The sequence below is a fragment of the Lampris incognitus genome, chromosome 2, assembly GCF_029633865.1.
Source record: "Lampris incognitus isolate fLamInc1 chromosome 2, fLamInc1.hap2, whole genome shotgun sequence".
NCBI classification, from domain to species: Eukaryota; Metazoa; Chordata; class Actinopteri; order Lampriformes; family Lampridae; genus Lampris; species Lampris incognitus.
In genome coordinates, this window is record NC_079212.1 from 46,985,326 (window position 1) to 47,003,192 (window position 17,867).

The 17,867-nt window shown below is 47.9% G+C and overlaps 1 protein-coding gene across 1 annotated transcript in view; it reads right to left on the reverse strand.

The window, feature by feature from the left end:
- Positions 1-17,867, reverse strand: part of LOC130130139 (plexin-B1-like) — a 91,975-nt gene that overhangs the window by 67,769 nt on the left and 6,339 nt on the right. Inside the window, exon 5 of the mRNA XM_056299874.1 lies at positions 15,717-15,899. Within this exon, the coding sequence (XP_056155849.1) occupies positions 15,717-15,899 (183 nt within the window). The remainder of the gene's footprint in view (positions 1-15,716; positions 15,900-17,867) is intronic.

The window sequence follows — 17,867 nt, forward strand, 5'->3', positions numbered from 1 at the left end:
TGGTGTGTCTGTCCTTTAGACGTCAACTTAAAAATGTGTTGAGTCCCAGTGTTCGGTATCTCCATACTATGACTCAGAGAACATCTGACAATGAAACTTTTTAAATGATCGATCCAAATTTCAGTTGTGTAACAGTGGAGTGAGCACCTCCAAGTCAGAACTTTGGGTTCGCGAAGCGAACCCTAGTTATATGAACAACGACAAAATGGCTGAGAGGGTTATTGCATTGTGACATCATCCACAATAGCTCGCTGGAAAAAAGAAAAACAATGGAGGTGCATTCCCCGTGCCAATGCCGGACAATATGACCCCCTGTGGTCATATGTCCTCCCACCGACCCCGTATTGGCACGCCCACCGGAAGCGCTATTCCTTTTTGTAAGTCGAACCATCGCCAACTAAATGAGCACCACACCTGTGGCCCGGGTAGGAGGAGAACGGCTCTATTCTCAGCCATTTTGTCGTTGTTCATATAACTAGGGTTCGCTTCGCGAACCCAAAGTTACATTTCACGTACTCCAAAATGGCTGAGAGGGTTATTGCATTGAACAACGACAGGATTCGTGCCTCCGTTCCCTAGCCGTCCAATGAACCCTTCAAATCCCTGGTGGGAAGGGGTACGCGTTCTGATGAAAGCATCCTAAGAGGCCTGCTCCAGAACAGCGTCGGCAACCGACCGCACCTTAACGTGCCGGTAATAATGCCGTAAGAAAGTGGTCTCACCACTCCAAACCGCCGCCTGGCGGATGACCTCCCAGTCGATACCTGACAACACAGCTATCGACGTAGCAGTCCCTCGGGTAGAATGCGCCTTCAGCTTAGGAGCTGTTTTACCCGCTTTGGTATACACCTCCGTAATACCATCCACCAGCCAGTGTGCTAGCCTCTGGGTGGAAAGGGCATAACCTGGTTTGCTCACTCTGTAGGTCAACAGCAGCCTGTCAGACCCACGAATATCTGCTGTGCGCCGCATGCAAATGCGTAATGCCCGTACAGGACACGAGAGGTGCAAGCGTTTCTCATCCCTAGTCACCGGTGACGGATGAAACGCGTGTATCACCACCGGGGCCCTACGCGTCAGGACAGACACAGTTTTGGGCACGAAGCTGGGGTCTGTAAAGAGCGTGACCATCAGATCACCAGAAAACACCATCCCCTTGATGGTGAGTGCAGTGAGCTCACAACCCCTCGCTGCGGTGGTAAGTGCCAAGAGCACAGCCAGCTTAGCCGAGACATAACGCATGTCTGCCGTAGACATGGGTTCAAAGGGATCTTTCTCTAGTGCGCGCAGAACAAGGGAAGCATCCCAAGTTTCAGCTCTCGTAAGCTCCTTAGCTGAGAGCTTCTTAGCACCCAACAGGTACTGCGTCATGAGCGGGTGCGTGAAAACAGTGCTACCCTCAATCTTCCCCCCGGAAGAACGTGAGAGCCGATACACAGACTTTGACCGAGGAGAAAGACCATAGTCTATCAATCCTACAGACCTCCACAAAAGTCAGTATAGGGCCAATCCCTACTGACAAAGGGTCCATGTCGCGTTCAGCGCAAAATTGATCAAATCGATTCCAGTACCCCTGGTACCTGGAATACGTGGAGTCTTTACGCGCCGCTAAGATGACACGAATCACTTGCGCACTAAGTCCCATAGCTAAGAGCCTGGCTTTGTAAGCATCCACGCCGCTAATCGGGAGCCTCCTATCCAGGGGCCCTCCCGTAGCAGCCCTCCTGCTTGCGTGAGCGCGTCCGCCCACTCCGGGACGTCGAACCGCTCGCCTACTATCCAGGGCACTATTCGCGGAAACCACGGGGTGCTCGGTTCGTACGGGGCCACGAGAACTAACCGACCCCCTGTGCGCTCGAACTTGACCACCAGGTCTAGGAGGCACCTGCGCGGGGGGAATGCGTAAAGCATCTCCTCGGGCCATGGATCTAGTCCAAGCGCGTTGACCCCCAACGGCGCTAGGTCGGACGGGAGCATCGAGTACCAACGAGGGCACTTGTAATTGAGTTTCGATGCGAACAGATCCACTTGAGCTACCCCGAACCTCTCCCAGATCATAGCCACTATGGCTGGGTTGAGGCTCCAATTGTCCGCATGCGGGCCGCCTCTCGAGAGGATGTCTTCTGCTTCGTTGTCCTTCCCAGGAAAATGAAGCGCCCTGATTGATAGCGCGTTGCTGTTGACCCAAATCCAAATTTGCATGGCCAACTCTCTGCAACGCTTGGACTTCATACCGCCTTGGCGGTTGATGTAGGCCTTGGCCGTCATGCTGTCTGTCATTATCAGTATGTGACGGCCTACGAGATCCTGAGCGAAATGCTGGATAGCCAGCCAAATCGTCTCCGTCTCGCGCGCGTTGATGTGGACCTTCTCCCCAGACGGCCACACTCCTCGCGCTGTTTTGTAGCCAAGGATGGCCCCCCAACCCGAGAGGGACGCATCCGTATAAATCGTTACCTCGGGTCCCCTGGGGCCCATAGGGACCCCAGACATGTCCACGCAGGCTCTGTTCCAGTGGTCTAGGTCCTGCGCTACCACGCGCGGGACCAGGATAAGATGGTTGTTGTACCGGCGTTCGTTGCCGTATTTCAAGAAGTGAACTGCGAACCACAATTGCAGTCTCCTCATGAACAACAGACCTAAAGGAACAACTTGGTGAGCCGATGTCAGAAGGCCCAGCAGCCTCCTGATCATCCGATAAGTGACATATGTCCCCGGGACGAAATGTGCTAACGTGGTCCTGGTGGAATGCCATCTCTCTTGCGTAAGGGTTGCGCGCATGGATACCGTATCCAAACTCAGACCCAGATACGTTGCCTGGCACGAAGGCCATGGCGCGCTCTTCTTTATGTTGATAGTGAAACCCATGTACTCCATGAATTCCATCAACTCCTGAGTATGGAGTATTGCTTGTTCCGGCGACCGGGCCAACACCAACAGGTCGTCTAGGAACCATGCGAAGCGCATACATTTACGCATCAACACTCCGAGCGCTGCTTTCACACACCTTGTGAATGTCAGAGGAGAGAGGCGATATCCGAACGGGAGGCATGTGTACTGGTAACACTGACCCCGGTAACAGAACCGAAGATACTTTCTGTGACTTTCCGCAATCGGACAATGATAGAAAGCATCTTTTAGGTCGACCGAAGTTAGCCAATCGGACTGTGTCACCATTGACAGCAGAACCGGTGTGCGTAGCATTTTGAAACTGACCTTCTCTACATACTTGTTGAAGGGTTTCAAATCTAGGATTGGGCGCATGCCCCCATCCTTCTTCGGGACCAGAAAGTAACCGCTGTAAAACCTGTCTTCTCTTTCTAGGGGAGGAACCACCGTGATTGCCCCTTTCGAGAGTAACTCTGTGAGTTCGTTGTCTAGGATTTATGCTTCGGCCACCGACCCCGGTTCCGTATGCACTATTCCCAAGTACAGGGGTACAATACCGTTCTCGAAAAGGATTTGGTGTCCGTGGGCTATCTGATCCAAAACAGAAGCCGACGGGACCAATTCCTTCCACCTGTGTAACATGCGTGACAGAGGTCTCGTTGCCTCCTGTACCTTGCTGTTCAGGTAGCGCGCGTAAGTTGCGCATAAAGGGTCTGGGGAAGCCCCGCCCGCCATGCCCTGCATCCATGGGGGGGCTTCGTCCTTGTAAAGGAGACCCAGATGGGGGAATTGGCGTTTTGAACCTTTCCAAATTACCATTTGACCCATCAGAGAGACTAAACATTGTCGCATCATAGTCCCCTCCCAGGGGCTCATTTGCGCTCATGTCATTATTATCCAATATTTCCAGCAGGGATGTTATTACATTGTTATCATCATCTTTACCTAAAGATTCAGACAGACAATCAGACTTGCGTTTCAAACCTTTTAAAACGCAATCACTATCATCACCAACATAAAAGCTTTTATTCACATTCACAACCTTTGGAATAGAACAAGTAGACTGTGCATCAGAAACCAAAATAAAAGGCGCAGTGTTTAGCCCTGCGCACGCTGTGTCCCCTGAACAAGCGTCTATATCGCCGGAGACGGCTCTGGAATCAGTCTGTTGGTGTGGGTCGTAACATCCTGCCGAAACACGTCACTTGGCAGCTCCCTCCTTGGAAGTGTCTGTGCTGTCCGGCTTGGCCGCCTTGGCCGCTGGATCTGTGGAAGACTGGGAGTTTGGACGTGAGCCCTGTCCACGCCCGCGCCCCACTTTACCACCTCTTTTTGGATAAGTCTCTCTCCATTTCTGCTTGCGCGCAGGCTTGTCCCCCTGCCCTGTGCCCACCGCGGGCTTAGAGGTAGGCGGGTTCTTCATCATCGGGAGAAGCTCCTTGTGCAAGGTTTCGCGCTCGGCCTGGGCGGCCTTGTATTTGCTGATAATGTCCGGGGTCGTTCCAAACAGGCCCTGGTTCCCTGCGCAGGAGTGGGCCATCCACTCCTTGCAGAATTCCTCTTTTACCCCGGCTGTCTCTAGCCAGAGACGTCTGCGCGAAAGGGTGGAGGCAGCTGCGCTAGAACCGCACTCTAGAGCGATGGAATACAGCAGCGATCCCAGGGAGTCAGCTATGCGTTCCATTTCCAAGATGTACTCACAACCTGCTTCGCTGGCCACTACGTCACCGAACTCGGCCCCGTCGATACCTGCTGTAGCGATGGCGGCTTTGCTTTGCTCGACGTTTGATAGGCTGCAGAGCTTGCGCATGTACGCCGTTATCATCCCAGCCGTTGAGACGAGTCCAGCTGCACGTGTACTGGCGTGCCATGCATCACACGCGTAACGATCCACCTGTTGGCCCCAATGCGAAGGGTGTTTGGGAGTATCGCGAGACCCCACCTTGGTGTTATGGTTGAACGATAAAACGTCCCTCTCTGGTTGCGGAATTTTCCAGTCTTTGTAGTTGTGGTTCCTAACCTCGACTGCTAAGACGTCAACCCCCTTCTGACTGAACTTTGAGGACGATTTAAGTAGCGGATCCGCCTCCGCCCGCTTAAACGCTCGTTCGATGTGAGGATAAGGTGGTAGAGTGGAGTCCCTGACCCTCTCTGCCATTCGTGGAAAATCGGCTACCACCGGATCTTGAGGATTGCCCGGCTCGGTAACGATGTCGGCAGACTTGACCGCTCGCGCGAACAGATCGCGGAAACTGGCGAGGAATGTTTCGGACCCACGTTGCATGGCGTCGCCATCTTTGTTTGGTTGAGACGAACTTGGCTGGTCGTCTTCCACGCCCTGATCGTCTACTTCCTCAGGCAGTGAATCCTCGGGTTCCGCACCCGCCGAATAACATGCCACGGATTCACCAGGGAGAGATAGGATCTCATTGATCCAGTCCTCTCTAACTATCCCGGATGGTGGGAAAGCCTCTGGCTCCGGAGGGATGCTAATGCTAGCCGCCGTCCCGTGACTGTAGCTAGGAAGCATCGGAGGGATGTTGCTAGCCTTCGCCCCATGGCTATAGCTAGGTAGCACCATGCTAGCCGCCTCGTTAGCAGGTGCGAAGGGATCTGCAAGTCCCCATCTTTGACGGTACAGGGCAGCCCACCTTTGGCGCCCCGATCCTCTGATGGTTTTACAGAAATTGCAGTCGATCTCATTACGGTCTACATCCCTCAAGTAGCCCGTGTAGTGAACATGCGGGATATGGGAGACACAGTCCGGATGGGGGTCCCATTGGAGCGTCGCCGGTTTAACACACCCGCACCAAGCGTAGAATCCGGCCACATCGAATGGATTAACGAACATCTTGGCGATAAAAGGTAAGCTAACTATAAGTTAGTATCTAATATACCAGTATATCACTAGATTACTTGCGTATTTGCAGTTTTTCTCTTAGTCCCAGCGAGAGAGAAACAGCCATCGACCGATCTCATTTAGTTGGAGATGGAAAGAGGAATAGCGGTTCCGGTGGGCGTGCCAATACGGGGTCGGTGGGAGGACATATGACCACAGGGGGTCATATTGTCCGGGGTTGGCACGGGGAATGCACCTCCATCGTTTTTCTTTTTTCCAGCGAGCTATTGTGGATGATGTCACAATGCAATAACCCTCTCAGCCATTTTGGAGTACGTGAAATGTAATATTATGTTCCCTGAACAAGGCAAGGCAGGTTTGTATGTACAGCCCATTTCACAAATGAGGGCAGTTCATAGTTCTTCATATAAGGCACCAACTGACATTAAATAAGAGATGCAGAATAAGCTAAAAAGAAATAAGAACTAAATGTTAAAAAAAATTAAGAAACTAAAAAGGTAAAGACAGGGAAGAAGTAGCCAGAACTGGTTAAAAAGTAAAAGCCTCATAGGATGGAGGCAAAGCCTCTCAGTAAAACACATTGAAATGCAGCCCACAAGTGCAGCCATCTTAACTTGGGGACGTGGGTTGTGTGTAACACAAAGTAGATTACTCATAAAATCACCTCCTCCTGAAACAAGAGTCGACAACGCTCAGGCACGTTTGCAGATTGTGGGTCTGTGTGACGCAAAGTAGCTACACAAACAATCAAACAAGATTGCCCTTTTTAATAAAAAAGACAAAAAAAAAACCCAAATGGTTCCACCTCAGATTTTTCCAGCTGGACCCACGGAAACCAGCCATGGAAAAACATACCGCGAAGAACAGAGGAAAAGGTGTAAAAGTGCAGGATCATAGTGCCATGAAAAAAAAAATGGTCAAAGTGCAACTCTGCATAGGTTGACGTTTTATTTAATTAATTAAGTTTATTACGTGATCATTAATTATTTAATATCATTAATTATTTGTGTTTAATTATTTTATTTAATGCTTAAGCATAAATCTGTGTAAATATGTAAAAAAAGAAAGATGTATGTTATGCATGTTTTTTCATAATTAGAAAAAAATTAAATGCAATACTGAACATAATAACCTAGTTTTAAAGTGGTAGGAGATGGGAAAAGTCTCCTGGAAGTGTGTTACAGCTACGTCTGGCATAACTAAACACTGCACAATGCTGCACACAGTGACAAGTACATACAATCAAATGCAGTTCATGATTCAAAATGTCATGAATCAAAACCTAAGAGGACATATTTGCTTATTTATGATACAGTTCCACTAGAAAACTGCAATATTTTAGCCACTGAGCAAGCACACGTCTTACTGTGTCACCTTTACACGTTCATGCTATTTTGCTTTGTATGAGTACAACAGAGCCACCGACATCTATCCATCCATCTATCCATCCATCCATTATCCAAACCCCTTATCCTGCTGTCAGGGTCGCGGGGATGCTGGAGCCTATCCCAGCAGTCACTGGGCAGCAGGCGGGGAGACACCCTGGACAAGCCGCCAGGCCCTCACACAGGGCCACATACACACACACCCACACACATTCATACCTATAGTCCATGGGCCAGAGCCCACATTTCCTATTTCGGTACACTCAAGGTGGCAAAACTTACTTATAAGTTTTGAAAGGATCCATGTCTGTAGATGATATTTTGGTATGATAACCATTCCTGAGTGGCAGCTGTATCACAGTTATCAGCTCATGAAGTTAACCACCCCCTAAAGTAAATTGCATTTTAGACGCTGGTGCATATCCTGGTTTAGCCTCATGGTCAGGACATTTTTCAATGTTCTATAATATTGTCTTTGGTATCATTTTAAAGGGGACCTTCTTAGCTTTCATTCAAGCCCTGTTATGGATATTTCTCACAAATATAGAGGTCACTTGAGCTCTTCAACCCGTCAATAACACACATCTTTCTGCAATGTTCGCCTAAACTATATACTTTCTTTTAGCCCTGTGGCATCTAGGAATATCAGGGACACAAAACACAAAAACTGGAATACTCACAGGACTGTAAAGATTCAGGAAATGTATAATATACCCATACTATTTCATTGTGTGAGGTGATTGTGAACCTTAAATTAGAAGGGCATTATTACTAAGAAACTAACTAGACCAAAGCCAGTTAGTCCATGGGTCAGACCAGATATCAATATCACCCAAGGTGACACAACTTCACTGGTGCCATTTTATTTGGTACACTAACAGAAGTAAAATAATACATGATAACCTTTCCAAATGAGCAGCTATTTCATTTTTCTTTCAGGAAACCTGTTTCTGTGCCTCTCACGATTGTGTATTTGCCCAGATTTTTACAAATATAGCATTTCAACACCCCTGGTACTGATTAGCCTAGCTTAAACTCTGGGACAGTTCTTAGTTGGCCAACAACCAAGGATAACCAGTACTGTGTACTTCCATTCATTGTGCTAAGCTAGGCTAACGTGCAGCCAGATAGCTTTCTACTAAACACATATAGAGGAAACTGGTATCTATCTTCTTGTCTCACTCTGGAGAAGATTGTAAGCTAATTTCCCATAATGTTAGCATGTTCTTTTAATGTATATGTTAATATGATTAGTTAAAGTGGCTACGAGGAACTTTCATCTTGTGTTGATTTTAGCGGCCTCATGTGGACAAAATACAGCTGTTGCATAGCAACTAGGTAATGTATGTATTTGTGGCTATGTAAGATAAATAATGGTAATATGACGCTGGTGAAGCAAAGTAAACTTTGTTTTAGTAGTGTTCATACACCTAAGTTACATGTATTTGTTTGTATGTGGCAGGTGAAAACTGACTGAATATGGCCACTGGTGAACAAGCAAGTTTTTACCCAATACCAAAGCGCCCACGGGTGGAGTGCATTATCCACTGTTCTGATGATACAGATAAGCTGGTTTCACTACAAAGTGTCGACTCATGGAGAACTCTGCTCAGGGCAGCTCAGATACGAAATCATGCACCAGTTTTGAAACTGGCAAAAGACATTCCTGAGGGACAGATTCCAGCAATCTACTACCACAGAAAGTGTCGCAGTATCTTCACTATGAAGCAAATTCTTGATGGCCTCCTTGCAAAAGAAAAGAAAAGTTGTGTCTCTGCTGAAGAGAAACAATCTAAGAGAGTAGCTCGACATGCTCCAAGTACATCTAGGACTTATGATGCAGAGTGCATATTTTGTCAGAAAAACAGCAAATATTCCAAGAGACAGAATATGAGAGAAGTACTGGTGCAGTGTCGAGAACTGCGAGCTGATGCAAAGATCAGGAGTGCAGCCACAAAGAAAAGGGACAGCAGAATCCTTGCCATTGTGAGTAGAGACCTTGTAGCAGCTGAAGGGTACTACCACAGGTCATGCTATAGACTTTACACCAAAGAAGAGGTTTCCAAAGGAGAGGTTGCCAGCAATGAAGATGATGATGCTGCAGCCCAGTATGAAGCTGCTGTGAATGAGGCATACAATGAGCTGTTCCTCTTCATCAGGATGGAGCTTTTTGGCAATCCTCAAGTGATGACAATGACTGATCTCTCTTCTAGACTGGTAGCTTCAATGAACTCCCAAGGCATTGCCCAAGTCAAGGAATCAACCAAGAAGCACATAAGGCGAAACCTGGAGAGTGAGTTTGCTGGAGCCTTGCAGATATTCCCTGATGAGAAAGGAAAATTCCTCCTCTATCCCAATAACTTGTCCATGAGGGAACTTGCCAAAGAAAATCAGTCTCTCAAAAGGGAGCTGCAGACCCTGAAAAGTGTCAGTGCACAAGATGTTATAGCCGAAGCAGCCATCAAATTGAGAGCAGACATTAAAAGTCAAGATGTTCCTCAAACCTGGCCGCCTGAAGTCAAACCATAAGCAGAATGTCCTACCATTCCAGAGTCGCTCATTATCTTCCTGTACTCTCTACTCACAGGCTCAAATGATCCTGATCATGCATCCCAGAGAGTGCAGTGCCTTCTGCAGTCATTTGGCCATGACATAGTATATGCAGTGACATGTGGAAATACCAAGCCTTCCAAGCACATTGTTCTGCCATTCAGTGTCAAATCGTTGACAGGAAATGTAGAGTTGATAAACATCCTCAACCGACTTGGTCACAATGTGTCCTATTCACAGATGGAAGAGATCAACACTGCCCTGTGTCTCCAGAAACTCTCATCATCAGGGAGTGGCATTGCCCTTCCAGCTAACATCCATCCTGGCATATTCACAACTTTAGCCTGGGACAATATCGGCCGTCTTGAAGAAACTGTCAGTGGTGAGGGAACATCTCACAGAGTCCATGGGATTGCTGTGCAAGCAAAGCCAGTCAACCCACTTCCTGTCCAACCCATGCCCACTGTTCCCAAAACAAAGAAGAGAAGCATTGATGGACCCCCACCAATGTTACCAACTTACAATGCTGGACAACGGGTAGGGCCACCACAAAGCAAAAAGTCAGATGCCGATACTGCAGCCAATACTAAGCTTGCCAGAGAGAAAAACCTTCTTTGGGTCCTAGCACGCATGTCACAACAAGAAGAACAGTCAGTCAGCAGCTGGACAGGCTTCAACATCCTGACTCGAGGAGAGATGACGGTCATCCCCGACAATATAGGCTATCTGCCTACCATCAATGCTCCAGCGACACAAATGTCTACTGTCAACGAGGTGCTTAACCAGTCACTGAGCATCATGCAGTGCTTAGGCCTGAGGAAGATTGTCTGTGTCTTTGACCAAGCCCTGTATGCGAAGGCTGTCGAGATCACATGGAAGCACCATGACAAGTTCCATGATATCATCGTTAGGCTTGGGGTATTCCACACCATCTGCACACTGCTGGCAATAATAGGAAAGCGTTTCCAAGATGCTGGACTCAAAGACCTCTGCATTGAGTCTGGCATGATTGCAGAAGGCTCAATTGCTGGTGTTATGGATGGCCGCAAGTACAACAGGGCAGTGCGACTACACAAGCTCCTGTATGAGGCTCTCATGCGACTGACCTTGAATGGTTTCCTGTCCTGGTTGGAAGAAACTCACAGGAATGACATGGTTCACCTGAATGAGACACTGAAGACCATTGACAGCCTTGGGAAAGAAGTCTCACAACATGCTTTGAAGGAGGTCCTCGAGAACAGCTCTTGTACACGCATCATGGATCTATTTGAAGTATACCGTGAGTTCCTTAGAGGTGGAAACGGCAGCCTCTCGAACTTCTGGATGTCCTATTTGGACATGGTTGAAATCTTGTTGGGGCTCATCCGAGCATCCAGAGAGGGAGACTGGATGCTACACTTGGCTAGCATTCGAGCAATGATCCCATGGTGCTTTGCTTATGACAGGATGAATTATGCACGCTACCTCCCCTACTACTACGCCCAGATGTCTGAGCTGCCCATCACACACCCAGATGTGTACACAGAATTCATGGAAGGAGGCTTCTCAGTCCAACTGGGCTCCACCAATCCCTTTGGCCGAATCCCTGTTGACCAAGCTATAGAAGAAACGGTGAACAAAGACACCCAAACAGCTGGAGGGACAAAGGGATTCAGCTTGAAGCCAGGAGCTGTGACCAAATATTATCTCACAGCTGAGTATAGAAGCATGTACCTCAGACAGCTGAGAGACCTGACAGGTCAAGGCAGGTGCAAATGGTCTCATCCAGATCTACAGAGTGCAAGGATCAAGAGAGATGAAGCAGATGTCCAGTCTCTCATGGACCTTATGGAGAGTAACTGGCTCAATCCTATGTCCCCTGATGAGATTGATTTGGTTAGCCTCTCCACTGGCAACATGGCTCCACCTGATGTGACCATAGATCTCTTGAGAGCTCTTGAGAAAGGAGAAGAGGCCTACCAAGCATTCCAGCAAACAAGGTTAGATGCAGACCCACCACCTGTGAAATTCCACGACAAGATGACCAAGCAAAGTCTGAAAACATTCTCCAATGTCAGCACAAAACAAGCTCATGGAAAGAAAGCACAGGATGTGGTTCTGAAGGCAGATAGAAACCTTTTCAGTCACATGATCCTGGTGGCTGAAAGCAGGAAGGTGAATCTGAAGGATGTCCTTGCCTACCCATTGGGCCCACTACCATTGCCAGAGAGCTTGAAAAGAATGTATCTCCTGCAGAAGACATCCCAATCCCATCTACTTCCATCATTGATGGGATGAGCCTGGTCCAAAAAATGAATGGCAACAACAAAACCTTTGCACAGGTGGCAGAGTCAGCCTTGACCCAGGTCCTCCATGAGGGAGCACAGAGTGGGAGGATTGATGTTGTTTTTGATGTCTATCACCAGACTTCGATCAAAGATGCTGAACGACTGAACCGGGGTGGAGACATCACTCTCCAGTACAAGAATCTTGCAGGGGGACGCCACGTCCAGCAGTGGAGAAAATTTCTGTGCAGTTCCTCCAACAAGACCAGTCTCATCAAGTTTCTGGTGGAAGAGTGGAAACTCCCACGATACAGAGCTATGCTGCATGGCAAGGTGTTGTACATGACCTGTGAGGAAACCTGCTACAAGTTGACAGAAGATGGGTGTGAGGAAGCAGCAGAACTGCACTCCACACATGAAGAAGCTGACACCCGTCTGCTCCTGCATGCATTGCATGCGGCAAATGCGGGCTCAAAGTCAGTTATCATCACAGCTGAGGACACTGATGTCATGGTGCTTTGTCTTGGCTTCCAGAAGGACATCACCTGTCCCATCTACCAGAAGTGTGGGACTCAGAACCGCACACGGTTTGTCGACATCACCAAACTGGCAAGTTCACTTGGAGACAGCATCTGTGACAGCCTAATTGGCTTACATGCCTTCACAGGCTGCGACACTGTCAGTGCATTCGCTGGTCGAGGGAAGCTGAATGCCCTGAAGATAGTGAGAAAGCACACTTCCTGCCAAGAGACTTTTAGTCAACTGGGACAGACATGGAATGTGAGTGATGAGCTGTTCCAGAAAATTGAGCAGTTCACCTGTCGGATGTATGTTGCTAAGGGGAGAGGTTGAGTCCAGCCAGCTGCCACCATGTAGAGACTGTCTCTTTATGCATGTTCAACGAGCCAACTATCAGGCAGCAATATGGAAGTGCTGTCTGCAGGCTAACCCTGTGGTGCCAAGCCCTACTGAGTATGGATGGACAGACGATGAAGGCAAGCTGGCCATTTACTGGATGCGCTCCCCACCTGCACCAGATGTGGTCTTGGAAATGCTAACATGCAAGTGTGTGCATTCATGCAAAATGCCAAGCTGCATGTGCCTGTCAAATGGACTTCCATGCACAGACATGTGCAGGTTACAGACCTGCAGTAACCAAAAACAGCAGGATGGTCCAGAACTGGACTTTGAACTTGGGGAGTCAGATGATGAGAGAAACGAGCAGTTTGATGAATGACAGTGTGATGATTCTGATGGTATTACTGTGGTAGTAGTCTATTGATGCACAGGATGTTGATTCTGGACTTGGTTACCCAGAGCTTGATAACAATAATGTAACCATATTCACATATACCCATTACCCTACCCATTACCATTACATATACCCACTAATGATATGGGATTACATGTATCATTGACTAAGTATATGTAAATGTCAATGTTGTTTAAAATATTAAAATAGTTCATTACCTCACTATGGTATTCCTTTTTATCATGTATTTTGATTGTGTATTTAAACAAATGTATAGAGACCAGTTTGTGACCTAACTGGCTTTGGTCTAGTTCTCATTTAAGGCTCACAATCACTTCACACAATGACATAGTATGGGTATATTATACATTTTCTGAATCTTTACAGTCCTGTGAGTATTCCAGTTTTTGTGTTTTGTGTCCCTGATATTCCTAGATGCCACAGGGCTAAAAGAAAGTATATAGTTTAGGCGAAAATTGCAGAAAGATGTGTGTTATTGACGGGTTGAAGAGCTCAAGTGACCTCTATATTTGTGAGAAATATCCACAACAGGGCTTGAATGAAAGCTAAGAAGGTCCCCTTTAAAATGATACCAAAGACAATATTATAGAACATTGAAAAATGTCCTGACCATGAGGCTAAACCAGGATATGCACCAGCGTCTAAAATGCAATTTAGTTTAGCGGGTGGTTAACTTCATGAGCTGATAACTGTGATACAGCTGCCACTCAGGAATGGTTATCATACCAAAATATCATCTACAGACATGGATCCTTTCAAAAATTATAAGTAAGTTTTGCCACCTTGAGTGTACCGACATATCGTCTGGCCCATGGACTACTAGGGACAATCTAGTATGTCCAATTCACCTGACCTACATGTCTTTGGACTGCGGGAGGAAACCGGAGCCCCCGGAGGAAACCCACACAGACACAGGGAGAACATGCAAACTCCACACAGAGGATGACCCGGGATGACCCCCAAGGTTGGACTATCATGGGGCTCGAACCCAGGACCTTCTTGCAGTGAGGTGACTGCTTATTATCATGTGACCTCATCATTTGAGCAGTTACTGCTTTGTTGGTCCGCTTTGCTTGGTGTTTAACGTTAATACCTCCTCCCTGAGAGGAGGTAATAAGGTCTCAATGCAAGGTTAGATTAGTCTCTGTCATTAGCAGTAAAGTACAGGTGATGCTGACGGGACCTCTAGTTTGTAGGAAACACCTTCGGCTTGTCTGCATCGTAACTGAATGTATGAGTCTGCCTGTCATGGGTCTTATTCTCTCTTTTTCAGGCCTAAATCTTGTGCCGCTGGGTGCAGTATGGTGATGTCTTCTGTCTGGCCACTATCCTCTGTTCCCAGTGAGCCAGGCTATGGCCTGTCTGGAGACTCTTGCCTCCCTTCTCTTTCGTCTTATGCTCGTGGCAGTTTCTTCATGGTTCGTGACAGATTCTCACTCTACTTCCTCTCTATCTGTGTGAGGGATCTGTTTGGCTCTGCCTGCTGTGTGCATATGAGAGCTCTAGTCTTCTTTTCCCCCAGTCTCTGTGGTCAACTGGTGATGCAGCATGGGACGGTGGAGATCTGTGGCGACGTTTGGGGAAGATGCTTCAACCATCTATCCCAGCATGCACTTTTCTTTTTTGCATTGTTTTGTCATCTCTTGTCATTAAGTTCTCGATTGAAGATCACGGATGGAAGATGTGGCCCATCATTGCCAGCTGTATCTACCAGTGGTGGCTGGTCAGTACAGGGCGCTGGGGCGCCGCCCCCTTCAAACATACGTCAAGAGATGAAAATCTATTTAAACATGTTAAATACAATTTAGTTGTATAATGCAAATAATTATGAAATAAAAGGGTTTTCAGTCTGTGAGCGCTTGTCAGCAGCCATTAAATATTGGTTCCAAATAGTATTTGGTTGATTTCTGTCTGAATACATATACTTCCTGGGTGAGGGGCGCCGGCCAGACGATACCTTATGTAAGCCCTCAAACTTGTGGCGAGCAGGTGACCTGAGGCTGCTGTCTGATTGGTTTCTTCAGATTTTCCAGGGGGCGCAGTTCTGTGCGCCCCAGACACTCCCACTTTTATTGGCAGTGAATTGGTTTCGTTTTAATGTTTTTTGATCTAATGTGATTGGACAATTCTCGTGGCTGTCAATCATGTTCACACCCACCACCACGCCTCGTCTCGACTTTCAATCATCCACCGTCTACGAACCCTGATAAAATCTATAGGCTACATTGTCCTTCTTAATAACTCTGTGACTGTGTGGACATTAAAGCAGCTGTCAGGTGTGCTGCACCAAGGGTAAATTTGCCCCCCCCCAAAAAAACATTTTTTAGCACCAGCCGCCACTGGAACTGTGTGAATGTAAAGCTCACTGAGACTTGTGATAGAAGGCTGTACACCAAAGCAACATGATTTAACTTGACTGGAGTAAAACGTTGCAAAAACAAAACAAAAAAGGCCAATAAGCGTGGTAAATGCAACAGCATTACGGGAGGACAAACCTTGTGAAGTTTCCCTTTGGAGTCTCCGAGAAAGGCAATGCTGTGTCCGTCTCTCACACTGACCGCCACCGCCGTCAGACGGGCGGCCGGGCTGTCCCACACAGCCTCAGCCTCCAGCGGCAGCCGGCTCGCCATCGGACTCGGGGTGTGGTCGGAGCCGCAGGGATAAGCCTTCAGGGTATTCTGCAACACATGAGGCCAACGTAGAGGATCAAACCCACTGACTTCTCCTTATAGTCACAGCACAATAAAAAAGCTTCATTGTTGAGTTGGTGTCCTTATTAGCTGCTGGCTATACTGAATATTTTTATGAAATTGCTATTTGACTGCTTACGCATCTGGGTAGCATAGCGGTCTATTCCGCTGCCTACCAACACGGGGATCGCCGGTTCGAATCCCCGTGTTACCTCCGGCTTGGTCGGGCGTCCCTACAGACACAATTAGCCGTGTCTGCAGGTGGGAAGCCGGATGCGGATGTGTCCTGGTCGCTGCACTAGTGCCTCCTCTGGTCAGTTGGGGCACCTGTTCGGGGGAGGGGAGGGAGGAGGGACTGGGGAATAGCGTGATCCTCCCACGCGCTACGTCCGCCCTGGCAAAACTCCTCACTGCCAGGTGAGAAGAAGTGGCTGGCGAGTCCACATGTATCGGAGGAGGCATGTGGCAGTCTGCAGCCCTCAAAATACCCTCGCCTTGCTTTTACCTCATCTTCAATCCATCGCCACTTGTTATTTTACCAAGCTTAAATTTGGTAAAAAGGTGTCTGATTGACAAGCTGCTATTCAGCCCTTCTTAACCAGCCTCTGATTCGATCAAGACATTGACTCTGAGCCATCGAATCCGCTTAATTCTCCATAAGAGGATTGCACCACAGATTAAAGTGGACTCAGATACCACAGACTCACTCTTTTGGTTTTGCAAAACAACCACGACAAATCCCCCTTTCCAGTAAGCCCCCCAGCCCCGGCCCCGGCCCCAGCTCCAGATAATTGGCCCTGAAGAAGGATGTAGACCGAGACTTCTTTTATTCCCTCACAACTTGTTTGTTTTCATAAAAAAGGGTCCTTTTGTTTGTGAAGGGCAGCTCGTTCTGCTGTATCTGCCTTTCACCCCTCCTTCACTCTCTGAGGTTCCATCGCTTCCTTTTTCCTCCATCCGTCTCTTTCCTTTAGCCTCTCTCATTATTTCCCTCTTTCTTCTTCTGTTTACATGTTCCCCTCTTTCCTATCTGTTTTCTTTCTTCCTCTGTCCCTCCTCTAACATTATTGTATCTAGTGTATTCTATCCTCTCTCTCTCTCTCTCTCTCTCTCTGTCTCTCTCCCTCGCTCTCTCCATCTCCCTCTTATGTGGTTGGTTTTCAAAAGCGCTCCCATCCTTTCTTGTCAGAGCTCATTAAGTGACAACCGCACGGATTCAGGGTCAGTTTGTTTTATCGATCCCTAACAATCCCATTAAACAGCTGTGCGGCCTGGCAGGGCCTGAACCTCTGCAGGCACAGATGCAACAACAGCTACACCCGAGGCATCGCTGAGCTGGTCTGACAAGGGAATGTATCAAAACTAAGCTTGCCCTTTTCTCAATGACTCTGTTTCTCTGCTCTCCACCTTACTTCCCATCACCCCGCTCAACCTTGTTGATCTGATCAACCTTCTACGGTAAGCACTGCACCTTCTCTGCTTTTCATTATGTCAACTCGTTGTTAGTCATCCTCCATCTACTTTCTCCCTTTCTGTCTTTTCTGTCTCACTCTGTGAACATGGAGCCGAGCAGGTTCATTAGAGTCAATGAGCGTGAGGTAAAGAAAGGTCTACTACTACTACTACTACTACTACTACCACTACTACCACTACTTTTGGCTGCTCCCCTTAGGGGTCGCCACAGCGAATCATCCGTTTCCATCTCTTCCTGTCCTCTGCTTCTTCCTCTGTCACACCAGCCACCTGCATGTCCTCCCTCACCACACCCATAAACCTCCTCTTTGGCCTTCCTCTTGTCCTCTTCCCTGGCAGCTCCATATTCAGCATCCTTCTCCCAATATACCCAGCATCTCTCCTCCACACATGTCCAAACCATCTCAATCTCGCCTCTCTTGCTTTGTCTCTAAACCGTCCAACCTGGGCTGTCCCTCTAATATACTCGTCCCTAATCCTGTC